Source organism: Sciurus carolinensis, chromosome 3, assembly GCF_902686445.1.
Source record: "Sciurus carolinensis chromosome 3, mSciCar1.2, whole genome shotgun sequence".
NCBI classification, from domain to species: Eukaryota; Metazoa; Chordata; class Mammalia; order Rodentia; family Sciuridae; genus Sciurus; species Sciurus carolinensis.
The window spans coordinates 105,449,134-105,471,469 of NC_062215.1; the positions used below are offsets into that span (position 1 = coordinate 105,449,134).

The 22,336-nt window shown below is 37.0% G+C and overlaps 1 protein-coding gene across 1 annotated transcript in view; it reads left to right on the top strand.

Moving 5' to 3' along the window:
* Galnt13 (polypeptide N-acetylgalactosaminyltransferase 13) overlaps nt 1–22,336 on the top strand; it is a 540,229-nt gene that overhangs the window by 484,655 nt on the left and 33,238 nt on the right. Inside the window, 1 exon segment of the mRNA XM_047546171.1 lies at nt 2,453–2,551. Within this exon segment, the coding sequence (XP_047402127.1) occupies nt 2,453–2,551 (99 nt within the window).

Here is a 22,336-nt window from a genome sequence, read left to right on the forward strand (position 1 = left end):
CCTCCCTAGCCTGACCCTTGCTCACAGTTCCCTGGCCACATTGCTAACACATTGTTTCAGTATTCTCCAACTGCAGGGAACGTGTGTTCAGTGTTCTCCTGCCTGGAATGCTCCCCTAGAGGTGGAAATATGCATGCTTTCTACATCCATTAAGGTATCTTTTGTAGTATCTTCTCAGAGTTGCCTTTCTTGGTTCTCACTGCAGAGTAGTACTCCTTCATCACTTTTCCTGCCTGTACTGTTCTTTATAATTTTTATAAGATTTCTTGATCATCTGGCATGTTACAAGTCTTTCTATGTATGCCTTCATTCCTTATAAAATATAAACCTCATATTGAAAGGGACTATGCTTATATTTTTTTCATTTCTATATCCTCCAACCTCAAATAGTGCTTGGTGTGAGGTATAGATTCAATGTTTCTTGATTGCATTAATGAATTTATAATAGGTAATACATACAAAAAATAAAGTCTTTCTATTACATAAAGTAGATTAATAATAGGTTACTACTGTGGCCAAAATAGTTTGGAAGGATGCTTAAATTCTGCACTTATTTTGTCAAAGAGTAGGATGACAGTAATCTATCATATGTTCATTTAAAATTCCACTGTCATAGTAGGTACTGGAATAAATATATCTTGAAGTTTTTGTCATCTAGAAAAGAGGCAAAAATCCTAAAATTTACTCAACCTGTAACACTTGTAATTATTAACTAATTTATCTATTCAAGTACCAAGTGTCCAGCAGAGGTGCTTTAAGTGAGATTGTGTAGCTTCCATCTACAGGTGAATTAATCATTTTGAGAAACTTATCCCTCTAAGTATTATGGCACTATTCTATATTTTTTACCATGATAATTAGGAATAATAACAAATTATTATTTTTCAAGAAGTGTACCTTTTATGAAAAATTAACAAAAAGAGTCTGATGAAAGCGATTTAAAAGTAATTAAATTTATGTGCAACTTAAGTTCATCAGATCATGTGCAGCATAGCATACACAGACTTATTATGTCTTCTTTCAGTTACCGCCTTTCTCACTGTTATTCATTCGTAGGTCCTCAGAAGTCTTTTGCCTGTAGACCAAGCCTCCTCCAGTACCTAAACCAACCTTAATCAGTTTGAGAATACCTTTCAATCTTATACCACCATGTGGATTTTGCTTTTGCTTTTGCTTCTTTCCCTGTAATACTTACCATGTGCTCTGTCCTTTTTCATCAGTTGCTGCTCAGATTCCTTGATGAAGTGCTGTAAATGTCTGCCCTTTAGAATGGGGTTTGGTCCCTCTGTGTAGTTTTTTCTAGCCCTAAGTATAAACTCTGATCTCCACTATTATCACTTGCTGCTGTGGCCTTAGTGCACATCCTTGATGTCTACTTTTCCCAACTCTAGGAACCAGTACTTGACCATAGGGTTCTGCACAAGAAAAGTGAATTATATAAATCTATATGTGAATAAATGTGTATCTCAGGCTCAGATAATTAAGTAGAGATATCCAAGTCATTTTACTGCATGACTAGAACATATCCTATTATGGCTTAGAGACACAAAATTCTCAGAAATGGAGTGAATATACAGTGGATTTAGAGTAAGGAAAAAATCCAAAACATCCCATTTAATAGAATTCTGCTCTCTCCTCCTCCTTTTTTATATTAATTTGTGCTTGATTTAGTAATTTTATCATCTTTAAACTTAATGAATGGCTTTTATACTTATATTTGGCTCAAATATGCATTAACTTTATGCTAATTATGGGACTAATGCAGTGTCGGAGTGTAAACCAAAAAACCTTATGTCTGCAGTTGGCAATTTAATCTTGCTTTTGGAGAATTTGTAATGTGAAACTCCATTTAGCTTTGTAACAGCTTTTCTTAGGGTCAAGCATTTTCCATTAAGTTTGGCATTAGGAATGAGAGAAGATACATGAATATGTCTCCATCACAGAAATAAACAAGGTAATTAATCCTTATTAATACACAGAAGAAACATCTAGTAACAAAGCAGTCTAAAAATTATAAATTTTAGTATTTAACCGATTTGTTTTTATTTTCTTGCATGTGGTATTGTAAGAGTTCAAAAATGCACTGTAATTTTATTGAGTGGAATTTTAAAGCTGTCCTAATTTTTAGAGGATTTTGAGAAGAATTTCTTATTCATAACATGTAGACATTTTCTTCTTCTCTTTCATTATACTATAAAAGAGGAGTGCCTCATGGTTGGATGCTAAGGCCAAAGCCTAAAATGTTGAAATTTACTTCAGTGGATGTTTAAAAACTTATACAGGACGAGAAATGGACATAAACTATATATATTTAAGAGCAGCATGTTCCTGGAGAAATTTTCTCATAAACATATCATTTAGTTAACAATGTACAACTTAATTTTAAAGATATTGTTTGACATGATAACTTTTTACCTTGTTTTACCCTCCCTTTTTCGCATGTTTCCTTTAGATAAGAAACGTTGAAACCAATCAATGTTTAGACAACATGGGCCGCAAGGAAAATGAAAAAGTGGGTATATTCAACTGTCATGGCATGGGAGGAAATCAGGTAAACTGCCATTTAATCATACTTCATGCTTTTTTGGGGGGAAATGTTGTTAAATGATGACTATAGGCCATAGCTGACATGCTAATAACAAATTTTTACTTTAGCAAATGAATGGTATTTCAAATCAAGAACAAATTTGGCTATTTTATTGTCCCAGGTATCTTAATGTAGGACTGCAGAATAGAATCAAAAGGACACTTTCAATGAGCCTAAAATTAATGAGGATAGACAAATATTTTAGATTCTTCTCATTTCATCATGCTGAGCAAATGAGGACTATACTTTATTCTGTTATTCATGATTAATATAAAGTAATCCCTTGACAACTGCAACAATTTCCTGTAGTGATTACTCTATATTTCTTTTGCTAATTTTTATGTGCATCCAGGGTTTGTAGGACATTTTGAATTTCAGTAAAATTTTGGTGTTTGAGTCAACACTGAAGGCTACCTAAAAGTCTAAGACAACTTCTTTTGTGTGATAGTCCAATTAATTATTGGTATCTCTTCAGAGCATCTAAGAGGGTCTTATTCTCCCTAAGCACTGGGAAGCAGCTCTAGAGTGAAAACCATGCGGGCCATTTGGCTGGGTTTGGGCCTGAGCAGCAACCCTGCTGCCATGGCCTTTTTGAGAAGTATCATTTAGAATTCCTGGCAATGGTAACAATAAGCAGAGTTGGAGATGGTTGAGCCTATGTATCTACACAAGTTGATGAGAACCCCATCAATGGGTCCTTTGTAAGTGGTAAAATTTCTTGGTGAGTGTGAACTGAGATTGCACAAGTTATTTTATCCAGCACATGTGTCTACATTCTGTACAGCCACACATACTGATTTATGTGAAACAAGACAAAATGAACCCTATTGAGTTTTGACACCATTCTTTATGCAGGGCCTATGTGATTCAGTGGAGACTATTAAAAGGATGTTTTTTTTCTTAAAATCAAAACAATTAATAATTCAAATCCTAGTTCATATTCCAAAGTTTCAGTTCAAGCAAGAAAATATTTAAAATCAAGTTTCTAACTTATAGCATTTGAGAAAATGACTTTATAGAAGAAAATGATAGAAACAAAAATTCAGGTAGAACAATGACAAGGTATTAAAAAATGACCCAACATAGTGTCATATTGATTCACGATGAATGTGAATGGCTTCTCCAGCTAAAAACCAATGGAGTTCAGATAAATTCATCTGGAAATTGAAAAAAGCTTAAATATCAGAAGACTAAATATGCGAGGTTTATTTTGTGACTAAATAAGAAGTCTTAAGGTAGTCGATTATGGACATTTGTTAGGTTCTCAACAATTCCATCAAGAAATCAGAAACATTTTATCTTTCCATTCTTAAACCTCAGAGTGAAATTTTGTCATCAGTTGATCATAGGAGGGTGGCAGAAACTCCAGAAAACACACATACCTTCAAGACAGGAAGAAGTGGAGAAGGGGAAAGTTACCCCAGTCTCTCTGTCCTTTTATTAGGAAAAACCAAAAACCTTCCTGGAGGCTGTGCATACTCCTTGTAAGTCTCTTTGGACAAAAAACATGTTACTTAACACCCTTAAGTTCAAAAAAGCACTGACTACTTGTCTTCACACTCACATATGACAGCTCCCCTCAGTTCAATTATTCTTGGAATTAGATGAACATTTGGAAGTGACTTCCATATTTATTTCAACAAATTATGGGAATAAAATCAACTAATTATCTGCGTCATAATGATGTACAGAATTAAAAAAAGATGCATATGATATCTAATTATAATGCAGATTAAAAAAAGAAGAAGCTACCCCAAGTAAATTACCCACATAGATTCATTAAGGTAACAAGATTAGTGTTCAAAAGGACAAATAGTTAAATATTCACATTTGTCTGAATGATACCATAACATATAACTAGATTATAAATGTTAAAAATTGCATGTTGTTGGCAGAGGCTATATATTATTCCTCTTTTTACCACCAGCACCTACTGCAGTGGTTGGGATTTGGTACATACATAATAAATACTAGTAAACTAATTAAATGAGAGACTATGAAATGGAACAATGAATTTGTATCTTAGAACCATATCGATAATGTCAAGGAATTTTAGCTTTTATTATTATAGTATCAAAAATATGCAGACTTCAAACTCAGGGATTCATAAAGTGAACAAATAAATAATAAGCAAAAACCTATTCCTACATACATACTCATATCTCTACATTATCAAGTTAATGACAAGACAGATACTAAAACCAGAATTTCTCCATCTACATGAATAATTATTGATGCCTAAAACTATATATGAACAATAATTTTAGGTGCACTTTTTACTATATAACCAGTAATAGAAAGAACTAAATACCTATTAAGTAGGGAACAAGTAAATTAATCTTGATGTTTACACAGTATAAAGTACTGTATTCCACTAACATAACTGAGGAAGGTCTATAGATAGTATCATATAAAACTGAAATGAAGGAAAAAATCCAGGGTAAAACTTACTTTAAATGATCTTATTTATGAAAAATAGATGTGAGCATTTTTATTTAAGATATTCGTAGTATCTATATATTGACAGAGTGCTCTAGATTCTATTAGAAATTGATAGCAATCTATCTGGATTATAAATCACTCTGAAGAGAGGAAATCTAGAAAGAAGTTAGAGTTGGAATAGGAATTATCACATTTTCTTTTTATCCCACATTTTCTGTATATATGTATCACCTTCATAATAAAAAATGGAGGATATTAGACTGCTGAATGAGAATTTAAAAAAATATCATTTTTAGCACCACTCTGATATGATTGAGTAATTTATGGGTAAACTACTTTATATTTTTTAAGCTTCAATATTTGATTATTTTCAAATGGATAAAATATTTCCCTCAAATTTTTTCTCAAAAGGCTAGTAAAATCCTTAAATCAACTAACACTATATATGGCGTATACTAGAATTTAGTACATGCTGGTTTATTGACATTAATTATCCCTTTATTTACCATTTTCATTTATGTTCTCAATTATTTTTCTTTTTAGCACTGAAAGTAAAAAAATAAAATAAAATGTTGATTCAGTAGGTAATGCCAAAGGCAACAAAAATGCAACACTTTCTTTAGTGTTGTTTAGCTGAAAGCAATGAACTGCTTCTCCTGTTATTCTAACAAATATATATTTTGAAAAAGTTAAAAATCACATAAAAGCCCATTATTATGACTTCTGCTTTGATGGAATTCAATATGTCCAGGATAATTAATACTTTGGAACATGTTTAAATTTTTGTCTTGCTCACGTTAAAAAAGAACAGATTTTATGATTTTATTCTCAGAGTTACCCTTTCTGTTTTTACTGCTATTCTTTCACGTTACCATGGAAGCAGCATCTATTTTTATGGTTATTTAGTTTTGAATTTTTACAAGTAGCCCCCAGCCCATTAAAAATATTCAAATTCTTTCTTCTGCTTTTATAGAAAAGTCATAACTGTTAACATCATTTTTTTAAACTCACTTTTCTAAAAGAAAGTGCTTTATGTTTGATGACAGTTATTCCTTAACTATTTTTCCTTGCACAGCAATTTGGGTAGTTTTATTTGTTCTAAAGTCAAGACATCAGAAACAAAGTTGCTTTTCTATAGTTGTTGGATGTAGTTTCCTTAAACACTCAAATATCCAGAAAAATGTAAACTTGAATCAATGGAAGTTCTTTTCAGCAGGAATATGGTAAAACAACTTACAGGTAGGAAATGTTATTAAATAAAAGTCATCTACTTCAGAGAATCATGACAAATTAGACACTCTGCACCTATCTGTTGCTGTAATGCTTTCTTTTCATTAGCAATAACTTCATATTGTTTACTTAACACTTTTAAAATAAAGCAAAGAGGAATCTGAATAACTTCTGACAAATTTTTATAAGTGAAAGTAAAATGAAAGAGAAAGTAAAAGAAATGGAGACAGACTTCAGTGGATCAGTGATGTTTTATTAAACACTGGAGGGGCACATTTTCAAGAGAGAAAATGGCAACTGGTTAAGATAGGGTCTGAGTTTGATAGGGTTCAGTGAGATTGAATCATAGCAGAATGTGCCAGTTGGGCAGTCAGGGGGAGCTGTTGTCAAAGTTCAGAGCCCACTGTTGCTGGGAAATGTTGAAAGTCCAGAGCCCATTATTTCCCTTCTCTCGCCCAGGGGATTATTTTTGCCCTGGGGTTTGTTTTTCTATATCCTTCATTTCAGACTCTGAAAGGGAATATGAATAGGGCCATTGCTATCACATCTACCTGCTTCCTGCTGAGAAGGGGTGAAGTATGGGGTCCCCCTTTTTCAGGTCCTGGAAGAGAGTATGAAGAACCTGGCAATTAAAGCTAAAGAGGGGTATATGGAAGGAACCTCAAGGTCATTGTAGGTGAAGTCCCCTTTTTGTGGTTTCAGAGAATCAGATCATGAAGGCAGGAGGAGAATGACTTTGACATGTTCCTGGGAGGTGGTTTGAGCTAAATGGGTCACCTTACTAAAAAGTTGCTTCTGTATAAAATTAAGAATACAAAAAAAAAGAGGTTATTATGAGAAAGAGGAATATTAAGTAGGACATAAGGGGGAGTAACCAGTAGGACCATCATTTTAGGTCCCCCAGTGAGAACTACCTGGAATCAGCTAGTTCTCATCTCCACTGTTCCAGGCAGTCCTGGAGCTGTTTAACCTTGTCTCTTACAAACCTCCATTGTTTTACAAAGAAACAGCATTCTTCCCTGGCTGGTTTTGTAGTGCGACAGATGTCAGGGAGTCCAACTGATTTTGTAAAGTCAGTTCTGAGTCAGCAACCTGTTGGGTGTCTTCGATTACCTGTTCTGAAAACTTTTTATTGTAATGAATTGAGGTTCCCAATCCTGCTGCTCCTGTGCCAATTCCAGCAGATATGCCTACTCACACAAGTAAGGGAATAATATGGAGGGCTCTCCTATGTCTGGTGTGTGCTGTTTATGAAGTCAAAGATGATATATCAAAAACATAAGGAGAAGAAGAAGATTTGGGTGGGGGTCAGGTCAATAAATGTCCCTTAAATTCAGAGTTCCCAGATAAGATCTAGTGTTTGAGGAGGAGGAGATGAAAGGGTAATGGTTATGATAAATGTAATTCATCTCTCAGAGTTGTTATAAAAGTGTGAAAGGTTGTCTGAGAAAGTAACATTAGGAGGTTTAGGCATGAGGCTGTTTTTTTCCTCAGAAGTAATTGGAAGGCGGATAATGCATAGTCAGGTAGGGCCTGTAGGAACAGACTGATAAGAGGCATTAGCAAGAGCAAGTTTTAAGTTGCTAAAATGGACCCAAGAGGGGTAACTTTCTAGTTTGCCTGCACTTGGAGTGGTCAGAATAATCCTGAAGGGGCCCTTCCATTTTTCTTGTAAGGGAGTTATAGGTTGGGGGAAGAGTATTTCCCCTATGGAAATAGGAGGGAGGGCTCCTGAAGATTGAGGCTGGGGAAGATGGGAGTGGGCATATTTCCAGAGGGCAGCCCTGAGGTGGGCCAGAAGGGGATTCAAGACATAGGGAGGAATGCTTGGTGATTGAGGTTGAATGGTGGGTGGGACAAGGGGTCATCCATAGTTCAAATCATGAGAGGCTTCTTGGGGAAAGCTCAGATTTGGAGAAGGGCCAAGGAAGTAGCTTAATCCAATCCAAGTGGGTTTCCATAGATAGTTTGGTGAAGGTTGCTTTTAAGGTTCTATTTGTTCTCTCAACTTTCCCCAAAGGCTGCAGATGATAGAGAATGTGGAAGTTTCATTTTATATGCAAAAATTTAATTAATTTTTGGGTGGCAGCACAGATGAATTCAGGGCCATTGCCGGACTAGAGGGAGGCAGGTAGACCAAAACATGGAATTATTTCTTGGGAAAGTAGGGTTGCAACTGTAGAGGCCATTTTATTGGTAGTTGGGAAGGCTTAAACCCTACCCAGTAAAGGTATCTATGAGGACCAGGAAATTTTTAGTTTTTCTTATAGGGGCATTTGAGTAAAGTAAAGTTGCCAGTCCATGGTAGGAAGGACTCCCCTAGCTTGGTGTGTGGGGAATGGGAGTATTCTCACTTTGGAGTTAGGATTAGCCTTGAGGCAGGTAGTACAAGATTTGAGAAATTTGTTGGAGGTACAGTAAATCTGAAGGGAACGTGTTTAGGGAATTCTTTGGGAATAGTTGAAGGGAGTGAAGATTGGGATAGAAGATTGTGAAGGTAGGATAATAGAGCTTTAGTTTCATCAGGGGGAAGTTGGAGTTTTATGGGAATAGAGTATAAGACTTGATTGGGAGTTTGTGGTGATTGAGAGTGGTGACCAGAGAGAGCAACTTGTTTGGCCAGTCTTTCAGCCTTATTCTTTCCCAAGGAAATGTGTTGTTTGTCAGCTTGATGTCCTCTACAGTGGAGGATGGCTGTCTGGTGAGGTAAAGAGCAGCATCTAGTGAATGTTTATACAGGTAGCATTGAGGATGTGTGTTCCTCTGAGTGAGGAAACCTCACTCTTTCCAAATTAAGATGTTAGAGTGAATAATGTTATGGGTATATTTGGAATCAGTAAAAAGGTTGACTGATTTGCCTGTGGGCCTGTGGCTACTGATAAGGCTGTAGTGAGGGCTCCTAGTTCAGCCTGTTGGGAGGTTGTGCCTGGGGGTAAAGAGGAGACTTGTAATTATCTGAGTTAGGATGAAGGGAGTATCTACAGTAGTTTTACCTCAGATTATAGCATAGCCTACAAGGTAAGAAGGCTGTTTGGGGGAGCTTCTGTCTATGAACCAGTCTGGGGAGTCAGGGAATAGTTGATCAGTTATATGTGAAAATATGGGTTCATTAAGAAGTCAAGGGTGTCGGTCTGGGGATATAACTCAGTTGGTAGAATGCTTGCCTCGAAAGCATAAGGCCCTGGGTTCAATTCCCAGCATCACAAAAAAAAAAAAATCAAGGGTGTCAGGGCAAAAGTGAGAAACCACAACCACAGGGGCAGAGGGTTTTTTTTTTTTTTTCCTCACTCCTCAGGGATAAAAGTAACAGGGTTTAATGAGGAGTCTTGCTGGAACATAGTCAAGAGATCCAGGAGCACAGGAATTGGATTCTGTCTTAGGGAGGGAGAGGAGTGAGTGATGACTGAGGAGATCTGAAAGTGAGTGTGTGGTAAGAACAGTAAAAGGTTGAAACAAGGCAAAATTGTGAACCTCAGATGAGGAAGGCTGCTGTAGCTAAAATCTTGAGGCATTGGGGCCAACCTTGATAGACTGAGTCTAGTTGTTTGGATAGGAAAGCAATGGGATGAGGGATATCCCCCACCTTTTGGTAAAGGACTCCTAAGGCTTGTCCATGTTCTGAGTGAAGGGACAGGAAGAAAGTCTTATTAGGGTTTGGTAGATAAAGAGTTGAGGATTTGAGAAGAGAACTCTGAAGAGTAGAAATGGTAGAGACAAAGGAATGGGGAGATGGAAGAGGATCAGAAACATCCCCTTTTGATTCTTCATAAGGGGGGTTGGCTATAAGAGAGAATTTTGCTATCCAGATGCAAAAATAATTGAAAAGGTCTAGGAGGGTAAGCATATCTCTTTTAGAGGAAGGTAAAGGTATATCCTTTAGTGCCTGAAGTCTTTCTGGGCATATGGTATGGTGGTGGGGATTAGGAGGATGCCTAAATTTTATACCTGAGGGGAACAGAGCTAGGCTTTAGATTGAGAGACCCAATACCTACCAGGAGGCCAGGGAATTAAGGAGGATTGTAGTGTGGTGTTTGAAGAGTACTATCGAAGGGCTACAGAGCAGGAGATTGACTACATACTGTATGAGATGACTGGGGGATAAATTCTGTGTGGCCAGGTCACATTGGAGAGCCTGGCCAAAGTAGTGTGGGTTATTTCAGAAGCCTTATGGAAAAACAGTTCAGTGAGTTATTGAGAGGAATTAGCGTCTGGGTCAGTCCAGGTAAAGGCAAAAAGTGGGCATAAGAGGGGATGGAGGGGAATAGTAAAGAAGTCATCCTTCAGGTCTAGCACCAATAAATGGGTAGTGGAGGGGAGATATGAGATAGAAGGGTGTTGGGGAATGGTAATGTAGTGAGTGGGGTCTTGTAGTGGGATTTGAATAGTGGGATAGTGTTTAGCAATGTGGGATTGAGAGGTATCCCAGACTGTGGAGTCTATCCCAGTAAGTAAGAAATGATCAGGAGTTTTAAGGGGCACAGAGATCAGAGCTGGAATATATTTTAAAAATGGTAGTAGATCTTAAAAGGAGGAATGATGTTGGAGACTTTCAATTTGTGGAGAAGATCTCAGTCCAATAAGGGGATGGGCCAATGTGGCATGACAATAAAAGAATAGAATACTGAGGGGGGTTGAAATGTGTAAAAAAGAGGAGGTGTCTTTAGTGGATATGTAGGGGTTCCAGAGACTTCCATAATAGGGGTATTTGCTCTGGAAGTATGTCCCTGCCATTGTGTCAGAAGGGAAAGACTTGCCCCAGTGCTGACCGCAAAAGAAACTGCTTGGCCATTTGCAATCCCTGTAACCTAAGGATCCTCAGATGTATCACCTGAGATGTAGGGGCAGTGGAGTCCAGGACCCCTCATTCCAGTAATTCAGTGTATGGGACATGGGAAGCAGGTTGTACCAAGGCGAAGAGTGTCCTTCCGTAGGGTAGTCCATCTTCCAGTGTCCTCATTGTCTGCAGCTAGGATGGGTCTTAGTGGGGGTCCTCAGGTTAGGGCAGGCTTTTGCCCAGTTTCCTTTCTGCTCACAGCAGACATAGGCTCCAGGAGGTATATTAGACAGTCTGGGGGCCACAAGTAGCAGGTGCTATTTTAGGGTTATGGGTGGCTGAGGTCAGAAGTTGATATTTAGCTTTGGGATGTTTTTCTTTCTCCTTTTTGGCTTCATCTTCGCGAATGTTAAAGATTTTGAAAGCCGCATTGAGAAGTTACTGTTGACGGAGCCTCAGTAAGTTGAGCCAAAAAGAGGACAGGATTTTCATCAGGACCTTGAGTGACTTCCCTGAGCTTGTCATAATTAACCCGTGTATGAGAATTTTTTGTCATGCCCTCAAGAAGGCAAGTAACCATGTGTTGGAGTCTAGTGACCCCGGAGTCTTAAGGTTGGTATGTCCAATTAGGTTCAGTCATAGGGAGGATGGTATCTGCTCCAGGATTAATATGGGGGTTTGGGGTATGGAGGAGGTGAGCATGTTCTCTAGCCACTTCCCAAGTATGGGCACATTTATCAGGGGTCAGGGGAGGAGTGAGAGTATAGTAAACATCTGCACAAGTAAGGTGATAGGTTTGAGTCAGTTTTATGAACTCTTTTCTAAATTTAATAGGATTTTCAGAAAATGAGCCTAATCTTTCCTGAACTTGGGACATATCTGTCATAGAAAAGGGAACATGGACTCAGCCCCTGCCACTTCCCAGAGAGGGAACATGTGTTTCACTGGAAGAGTGTTAGATCGTGTAAGAGGAGGTGATGGCAAGGCGGGGAGCGTGGGTGAGGGGTGTGTGGAGGGGCATTGCATGAGGGGACAGAGGGACCCTGGGGTCTATAAGGAGGGGTTCATTTGCTATTTTCTGGGACAGTGAGTGAGGAAGACAGTTGTAAGTCAGTTCAGATATTGAAAGAATGAGAGAACCCTGAAATCCTTAGGTAAAGATTCTCAAGGTACAGAAGAGATGAGATCATTCCATCTTCCCTCCCTGTGCTGTCGCGATTAGGAAAGAACTTGCTAAGAAAGCAGCATGGTAGATTGCCAAGAGGAGATAAGAGAGCCAGTCATTTAGGTCCCACAAGTGACTTGGATTTAAAAGTGACACTTCTTTTTCCCTTTGGTCTCAACCTGTTCTCTGCAAGCCTTGTAAATCTTGCAAGTACTGTAAGCCTTGGAGAGATAGAGATCTGGCAGAAGCTAAGAAGTAAGGGAAGTAGCTGTTTTGAGCATGTTCCCTTTGTCCTCTGGGGTCCTCCTGCTCACAAGACCATTGTTTCATATTATGCTCAATTTGAAGTGGGAGGCAAGCCTGTTAGTGCTCTGGATGATATATCCATAAGAGAAAATAAATAATTTGGATTCCTGAACTAGGACAGATGAGGGGTAGTTTTACTCTAATTAAGTGAAACAGATTTTCCTGGTATTTTTCTTGCCAGATGAGGGGAGTACAGAAGAAAATGTGTCTTACGAGAGTCTAGAAAAGGTACTCTAATTTAAAGCTGGGGAGCTCTATCTTGAGAATCTCTCATAATGGGCCCCTGTTTAACAGGCAGACAATATGAACAGAATTGGGATAGAAGCATTTCTGAAGAGGGGGGGATTGCTTGGTTCACACGCTGGGGATTAATGGGTTACCTCTTTCCCAAAGACCTCAGATCAGGCAGAGACTGCATTTCAGGATCCAAGATTCATTGGGTGAGGGCACCCTCCACCATTGGGCCAAGTCAATCACAAGCAGAGACAGATAGTGGTCAACATTTAGTACACTTGAGTACACATCTGTTGGGATTAGACTCAGGACATGAGACCTTCATGCAGCACCAGGGAGTAGCCCAGCCAGTGGGCCTTTAGTTGTCTCTAGCCTTCCTCTGTCCCACGTACCAAATTTCTCCCACAGAAAAGAAACTGTTAGGACCAACATTCCCAACACCTGGGTGAAGGGGGAATCCAACTCATCTCTTGACTCTAAATGAAGAAGAGGACTGGTAGTCAGGACCTGATCTAGGGGGCTAATGGAATGGGGAGTCATTGAGAATTAATTGTGGAAGAGAGCAAGGCTGGCATAATCAGGACCTTGAGCAAAGATAAAAGAAAGCTTGGAGGTGAGAAACCACAGGTCATTTGGCATTTTATTGGAGAAAATTGTCTAAATCCTGGAGAATTTTTGGATCAAAGGTCCTCAATTTGGGCCATTGATGCAGGTTGTCTAATTGATATTGTGGGCCAGATCTGAGTACTAAGCCCAATCAGGCCTCTAATTTTAAGGCTCATAAAATTACTTATCAGACAGCCTAAGGGAGAGTAGCCCCCATTTTGGAGAGTTTTGACAGGGGTGGCGGTTGAGATCAAAGTGTCCTTTGATGTCTCCTGTCACTGCACAGCAGTTCCACCAGAGAGTAAGAGTGTGTCCCCTTCTGTAATCCCAGTAGTGGAGGACCCAGAGTTTGGACAAGCCAAAAGGTGGGGATCTCAGGCAAGGCACCTCTGAGAAAACAGAGGGATTTTACCTCTCCAAAGAATAAGAGGGACAGCGCTACATGCTAGGGAAAAAAAAAAAAAAAAAAGGAAAAAGCAGCTTCAAATCCGGAGGTCTACGTGTAAAAGAAGAGAATTGGAAAGAAGAGGATTTGAAGGATGATGCCTTCAACACCAATAAAGGACCATGCAGGTCCTTGCTCCATCCATGTAGCAGTGAGGCTGCAAAAACCTAGCCCAAGGATAGGGTCACTTTTGGGTTGCGTACAGGCTGCCATTTAGCCAAAGTGGTCTTGGAGAGTGTGAAGAGTCTCCTTCTATAAGTTGAAAAGAAAGAAAAAGAAAAAAATAAAACTGATCAGTCTGGGAATTCAGAGGTGCTAGTCCTTACTGAGGGACTTCCTTGGCCTCAGAGAGTCACAGAAGTGCCAGAGGATTAATGGTCACTTTCCAGGTCTCATGGACTCTTTAACATGACTGTTGCTAACCTTTGAGTATAAAGTGGAAAGAGATAGAAAGTAATGGTAGAGGTTCGCTAGGACAGGGAGGGGTAAAGAGCCCCAAACCCCTGTCCCAGGTTTCAGCACCAAATAAGAGCAAAATGAAAGAGAAAGTAAAAGAGACAGACCTCAATGGATCAGCAATGTTTTATTAAGCACAGGAGGGGCACATTTTCAAGAGAGAAAATGGCAGCTGGTTATTATAGGGGTCTGAGTTTGGTAGGGTTCAGTGAGACTGAATCATAGCAGAATGTGCTGGTTGGGCAGTCATGGGGAGCAGTTGTCAAAGTTCAGAGCCCACTGTTGCTGGGAAATAGTGAAAGTTTAGACGCATTGTTTTCCTTCTCTCCCTGAGACCCACTGTCCTCTTTTTCTCCCTGGGGGTTGTTTTTCCATATTTTTCAGAAAGACCCTACAATTTACTGACATAAACTATTTTATTAGAAGTTATTAATGTGGAAATTGTCTTCTCCATGCTTCTGAAAAAGATGACAAGGATTTCTGGAAGTGGTTTTACATTATGTCTTCATCCCCAACCCCTTGGATGGGCTCTGGAATCTCTAACTAATTACTTATTGTGAATTTCAACAAGTATTTAAAATTACTAGTTTCCAAACTGGGATAATTTTCTTTCTCTCATACAGTCATCTAAAATTGAAACCTAACATAGGAGCTTCATTTCTGAAGTATGGCTTGTCAACTAATCCTGGTATTTCTATGTAAAAATATCCTCTGTCTCCTATTTCACATTCCCTTAATTTCCAGAGTCTTTATCTTTTTCCTATCCTATAACTTTTCTGTCTGTATTGTTTAAATGTGGCATTATTTGCATGACTGGATCATTCATGTTTTGTTGGATTTATAATCTTATTAAAATCTTCAACAGTTCTCCACTGCCTGAAGAAGAAAGTCCAAATTTCTTAGTTTGATACACAGAGCCCCTTTCACTTTCATCCCCTTCTGGCTTTCCAGCTTGATCTACATTGATTTTCTAGTAGTCCTTTGTGCTCAAGACACATGTCTGATAATTTCTTATCCCCTGCACAGTCCAAGCATTTTCAAATCTGTGTTCGCTTATGCTGTTCTCCAGTTGCACTGTTGGCTCCCTCCAACTCTGCTCACAAATTTAGGACATACCACTCAAAACTCAAACAATTTAGTTTTTCTTCTGTGAGTTATCAGCTAGCAATGCCTGAACCTGCACAAGATATATTTTAATAGCTACAATACATATTATTTATAAATTTTTATTCATATAGACCAGACTTAACTATCCTTGTAGCTGAGATCTGGTGAATACCCATACTTCCTTCTTTAGAAATGATTCTACAAATAAATTCATGAAATCAAAGGTTATACAACATCATTAGACTTTTAATGTATAGTGACAAATTGTCTCCTTTTTAAGGTTTCACCAATTTGATAAGACTAGTGGATAAATTATGAAAGGGTGCCATGATAAATATTTAATATGGATTATACTCTTTGATTCTCACAGCATGGTTGAAGTATATAGTATTATTGTACTGATTTTACCCTGAGAGATCAGTAGCATGATTGAGGTGGTAGAGCTAGTTTGAACCTAAGTTTGTCTTGATAGTTACTCTGTTTGCATGAATTCCCAATCACACTTCCCTAGATTTGCAATCACGGTGGCCAATACTGATGTTGTATTGTGTTTTAGTGTTGTTCATCTTTGCCAGTTTAGTATGGGAGATTTTCTTCTTATTTAAACCATATTCCAAACATTATCAATACATTTAAGGATTTAAAAATTGTTATTACACATTTCCTAGTTATAGGTTTGTTATGTCTCCTTTGGGAGTTGAGGAAGTTCTTTTATCTCATGTCATCTATAAGAACACTTAATTAAATAAAGTTATTACCCCATTTAATTCATGTTGCAAATGATTTTTTTACTTCAACACTTTGTTTATAGTATGTTTTAATATACAGAACTTTAAGCAGAGTATATATTCCAAACATTGTTTGCCTTTATGATTTTCTTTTTTGTGCAGAAATACCATTCTTTTTTAATAAGGTGTCTTCAAATGAAATTTACATCATCCCAAAGAAATCAATATCAAACTTGGTATTGACTGGTGCTCAGTTTTATTGAGCATATATTAAATCCACTCAAATATTTGTACTAATTTTTTATTTAAAATTTACATAAAATACACTTATAATTTGGTACAAATTAGGTCAACATAATATTTATAAAATAACCACTTTACTTTGAAATCAAATATTAATATAAATTTTTTAAATTAATGGTGAATGTCTCCCTTTGAATTGCAACACATCTTTAATCAGAAAGGAGAAAAAAGAACAGCCCCCCTGCATGTTATATTTCTTCCCTTTAAAGATGAAAATATAAAGTGATGGAAAAATTCATTTTAGAAAATGCATTTATGATGTTTTTCTTTCTCCCTAGAGCCACTCATTTGGAAAGAACTAGAATTCACATGGAAACATTCCATGTAATTTATTGTGGTAAATGATTCAGAGCCATTTTTCAAGATAGCAAGCCTTTAGGGAAGCTTATGCTAACCATTTATTAATACCCCCTTTCCTGCCAAGAAGAGATCATCAGGTATTACCTACACTTTCATACAAATGCCTCCTCCTCCTCTAAACTGTGATTATTTATACTTATGAAGAACCTAACCTAATGCAGGTGTATTAAAAATTGGGAGAGTAAACAAACATTTTATCTTTTCATTACAAACCCTCTCCTAGAGAAAGCTTAATTATTTTAGTGATGCATTATAATGTACTCACAGATTGTAATGAATACATTCATTCAACAGATATGTATTTATTTTAAAGTTTGCATTTTTATAAGTACTATAATTACTTAGAACCATTTCAACAGTAATTTGGACCCCTTTTTGGAGTTTGCACAGTGGATATAAAACTTACCAGGGATTTCACAAAGTAAATTTGCAAGTGAAATGAAATAGCCTATGAGGAAAGAAGGAACATCTACCATTCATTAAATGTTTAAATGAGTTGGATGTATGCAAGCTGGAAGGAACCAGCGTTATCACAACTTCTATAGAAATAGAAATTATTCCAAGAGCATTTCAATCTCATTAATGCTTAGTGGAGAGAACTTCTGTGGTTTTTTTGTTGGCCTATGTTCCTAGCAGGAAACTGGAAGATAGTGGGAGTAGGATGGTTTCTTTGGTTGTTTGGGCTGTTGTAACAAAAATGTAAACTGAGTGGCTTATAAGCAACAGAAAATTATTATTCACAATTCTGGAGACTAGGAAGTCCAAAATCAAGATACCAGCAGATTTGGTGTCTGGTGAGGGGTTGTTCTCTGGTTCATAGATTACACCTGTTTTTCAGTGACCTGTTATTTTGGAAAGGACTAGAGTTCTCTAGGCTTTCTTTTATAAAGACTTTTATCCCAATCATGAAGGCAAAGTCATGACTTAATTATCCTCCCCAAAACTTCATCTTCTGATACTATCACACTGGTCCTTAGATTTTAGTATATTCATTGAGGAGGTAGGGACACGAACGTTTCATCAAAGGAAAACCTGGTTATCCTAGCCCATAATACATGCTCTAGGAAGTATGTGGTATTATTAGCAAAAAATATCCAAAGAAGACAAACATTTCACATTGATCCAGTTGTTCAGGTATCATGAGCAACGCATCCTTAAGTCCTTCAAATCAAGAATTAATTTTCTTCCAAGTAAATCCTAGGTGGGCCTGCTTTCATGGAATTTGTCTGGAATCAGCAAGGCCTTAGAATCATGTTCATGTCAATGCATCTATTATTGCCTTGTTACTTTGTTTTTTTCTTGGTTCTTTCTATTTCATTTTTCTATGAAATAGGTCATCCCAAATTTTTCTCTAAGGAGGTTCCAAAGTCCTAACAATTCCTGGGCTTATACTCATTGTTTCAAATAGATTAATGAACATTTCTGCTTGAATGACTGTTATGGTTTAGATGTGAGGTGTTCCCCAAAATTAGACAATGCAAGAAGGTTCGGAGGAAAAATGATTGGGTTGTGAGAGTCTTAATCCAATCAGTGATTTAATCCCCTGGTAGGGATTAACCTAGTGGTAACTGAAGTGGTAGGGTGTGGCTGGAGGAGCTTGGAATTGGGGTGTGACTTTGGGGTATATATTTTGTATCTGGAGAGTGGAAACTCTCTCTCTCTGCTTCCTGATCACCGTGATGTGAGATGCTTTCCTCCACCACTCTTTTCCACCATGATGTCTAGCCCTGAAGCCCTGAGGAATGGAGCTGGCCTTCTATGGACTAAGACCTCTGAAAATGTGAGCCCTCAAATAAACCTTTCCTCCTTTACAGTTGCTCTGGTCAGATCCTTTTAGTCATAGCAACAAAAAAACTGACTAAAACAATGACCAAGTATAGCCTCCCACTCTATGTGTCTATAACCACATCATCCTTCACCCAAAGCCTTTTTTGTCCTCATAATCTCTCTATTGATAAATGTTTCATTTTCTCTCTCATCTTTCATTGCCCCTTGCCTTCTCCAAACTAATAATGAGCCCTATGAATTCTTCCTACTAATTCTTTTCTATTTACTTTTTCCTTTTCTTCCACTAACAATTCTACTTTTCAAATCTAGACTTTGATCTCTTCACGTTTGAGTTACTATAGTTTCGAATACTGCCCTGTATCGCTGCAGTCTGTCTTCATGGGTACAGCACCTCATAAGAAAATAAAGTGCTAACTCCTTGTATAAAATCGCACCCAAACAAAAAAGCAAACAAAAATGCTAAGGAGTTTCTAGTTATTTCAGCATAAATTTAACATTATTTACTAGTCAAAGCACTGCAGAATCTGACCTGCTACAATCTATGTAATTTTCTTATTGCACACACACACAAAAACTTTACTCCATCAGCTCTGTTAAGCTTTACTAGAGTTTAAAAAGTGTTCTTATTGTTGGTTGTTTGTTGCTTTATCTTAACCTTGCCTGGTCCACACACCCATGTGCCATGACTTTCTCCCACTTTTCCAAAGTGTAAATTACATCCCTCTAGTGCACTTTCAAAACCCACACTTTTTTCCTACTCTTCAGTATACGTGGATATCCCTTCTTTTCAACTCACAGTACTGAAATTTTTCTCATGAATATATTCTCAATATTTCTCACTCTTTAACCATTATGCTATCATTTAATCATGTATGTCTATTGATCTTATCTTAAAGATAAATTGATAAAATGGCCCCCTCCCCTGAAAAAAACAATACGCATGCTAATCTCTGAAACCTGTGTTACCTTATATGACCAAAAACACTTTGAAGATGTAATTACAGTAAAGATATGGGAGCATTACCCTGAATTATCTGTGTGGCCCTAAATGCAACTAGATGAGGGAAAACTGAGGGGAGAGGGAGGTAGGCACAAACAGAATGGAAAAGGCAATGTGACCATGGACGCAGAGCTTGAGGAGAAGTGACTGTGAGACTAGGCATGGCGGCTGTCACCTGACACTGGAAGAAGCAAGGAAACGTCTTCTCAAGAGTCTCTGGAGAGATACTGTCCTACTGGTACCTTGATTTCCACCCAAACTGATTTGTATTTCTGGCCCCTTGAAATGCAAAAGAATATATTTCTGTTGTTTTAAGCCACTAAGTTTGTGTTAATTTATTTTAGCAGCCACAGGAAATTAATGTAGAGGCTCAAAAAGAAAACTCCAGAAATAGTCAAGCTGAGTGTTCACAAACAATTCAGTCCTGTGGAAAAGAACTCAAAGACACTGAGCCTTTCCCAGAGTCAGAGACTGGTATTATTTCATCCTGTCACTTCAAGAAATGAGATGAGTAGCTACCAGGAATGGCTCTAAGTCATACTGGTCCTTCAGAATGTTTCTCCAGTATGTTTCTGGAAATTTTATTTTAATTTGACTCGTTTATTCTCTTTGAAATTTTAGCAATTGTTGTAATAAATAGCATTGTCAGTCACTCTAAATCCTATATTAATAAAAGAAAAATATAAAATAACTAAAAGTGGATCTTTTAAAGTATTAGATGTTAATGACCTCTTCAATTAATAGTCAATATGACCTACACAAGGAATGTTAAAAATTGCTTAAATTGCTTTTGAAATTCTTAATCCAACAGTTGTGCAATCAATAAATATAAAAATAATATTTTCTTAATTTAAGGATATATTATTTATATTACAGGAACATCTGTGTAAGCTTAGAGTTGATTAGAATTTATAGGAACTTGAGCTTGTCTTTTAATTCTGCCCCATTTTTCTTGGTCAGAGTGTTTCTGGTTTAGAAATGGCAAATCTGTTGTATTCAGCTTTTTAATTTTCCTCATGAGTTACTTAGATTGTGAGGTGTTTTTTTTCTTAAAGTTTCAAAACAAAAAAAAAGTGAGCACCTGTATTGTGAGCCCTTTTTTCTAGATTCATCTTTCCTTCTAAGTATTACACAGCCTAATGTTTCTGTGTGCTAGAACTTAGCACCTATCACATAGGAGTCTTTGTTTTTCAAAGCCATGGGAAATTGCCCATAACAGTTAATTTCAAGAAATCCTAATTTGTTAAATAAATCACAACTTTGACTCTGTTTTCTAGCCAGGAGTACAAAGCTGGTTATGATTCCATAATCAACTTAATAATATAAAAACAAACCAGCTTCAAAAAGTTTCAGTTGTTCCTATGTTGAGGTCATGATGATTTCTAGTATGATGCTTGATAAAAAAGCAGTATGAAGAGGACTGGGGTGAAGGGTGAATATGGAGAAGCAACAGTCTCTTAGACTGATTTTTAAATTAATGATGATATCACAGTATCAGTGCACACAGTAGGACAAAATAAATATTCTGTCGATTAACCAATTAAAGTGCATCATCATCATCAACCAATGCCTAAAGAGCTTATAACTAAATTCTATTTAATTTTTATAAGGCGTAAAAATTTAAAATGATACTGAAGCTTTTGGGGGGAAAATGTACATAAGCTTGTGTTCATTTTATTAATGGGGTTCCCAGAATGTTTTGGGAAAAAAAAATCTCATAACCAGATTTGTACTCCTGGCTAGAAAACACAGTCAAAGGTGAAATATTACACCCTCTCATAAAGCAGAAAGTGTAATACCACCCTTGTTCAATACTGCCTGCCCAAACTCAAATATACACATGCACACAAAGACAAATACACCTCTCTCCTCCCTCATCTCACACCATCAATAAAACTCTTCTTACAGGGGCTATTAACTGAAAAATATACCAAAAGAAAAATATTTTGCTATGAGCAGCATCCACTTGCTCCCTCAGCCCACAAATTCACCTGGTCTGATGGTCTTGTTACTGGTTAGCAGTATGAATTGGGTTAGTTATTAATACTTTGTAAGTTTTTAAGGATGGATGAAGTAGTCTTGGTCCTAATAGTCTACAAATGTGATTGGAAAGAGAAAGAATAAGTATCGAATACGTCTTTGATCAAAGAAACTTTATTTAGTGTTTTAAATATATAATATTTATGACATATTTGCCTATTTCTGTTTATCATTCTTATAACAGATACTTTACTAAGTGCTTTAAATGCATAACTCTGTCAATTATATATATAATTATATTTTATATAGTATCTATTATATCTATAATTATATAGTATCTATAATTTTACTTATATAAATTATACATTACATATAATTTTGTTCTCATAATAAACCTAGTAGATAAGTTACTATAATTATTATTTTAAATTATCATTAATGGATAAACTAAAGTTAATCTACACAACGCATTCCAACTTGTCCTAGCAGAGGGTCAGTATTGGAGCAGGATCTAACTCTATATGTCTAATTTCAAAAGTCTGAATTTTTTCAAAAAGAGCATATTGCCATGGGGTGCTGAGTGGGAGAAGTGGTAGAACATATATTATCTAACCATAACCTAGATGAATTACACATTGTCTAAAATGTATCTGTTCTGCATCAGCCATTTTTTAAACTATATTTTGGTTGTTTAGAGCACAGGAAGAAAAGTATCTAAATTTTATCTCCTTGTTTTAAAAGTACATACCTTTTGAGATATTCCACTTAGAAATAACTAAGTCATGCCAATGTTCTCACCCTTAGAACTCCTGGGAAAACTGGCAA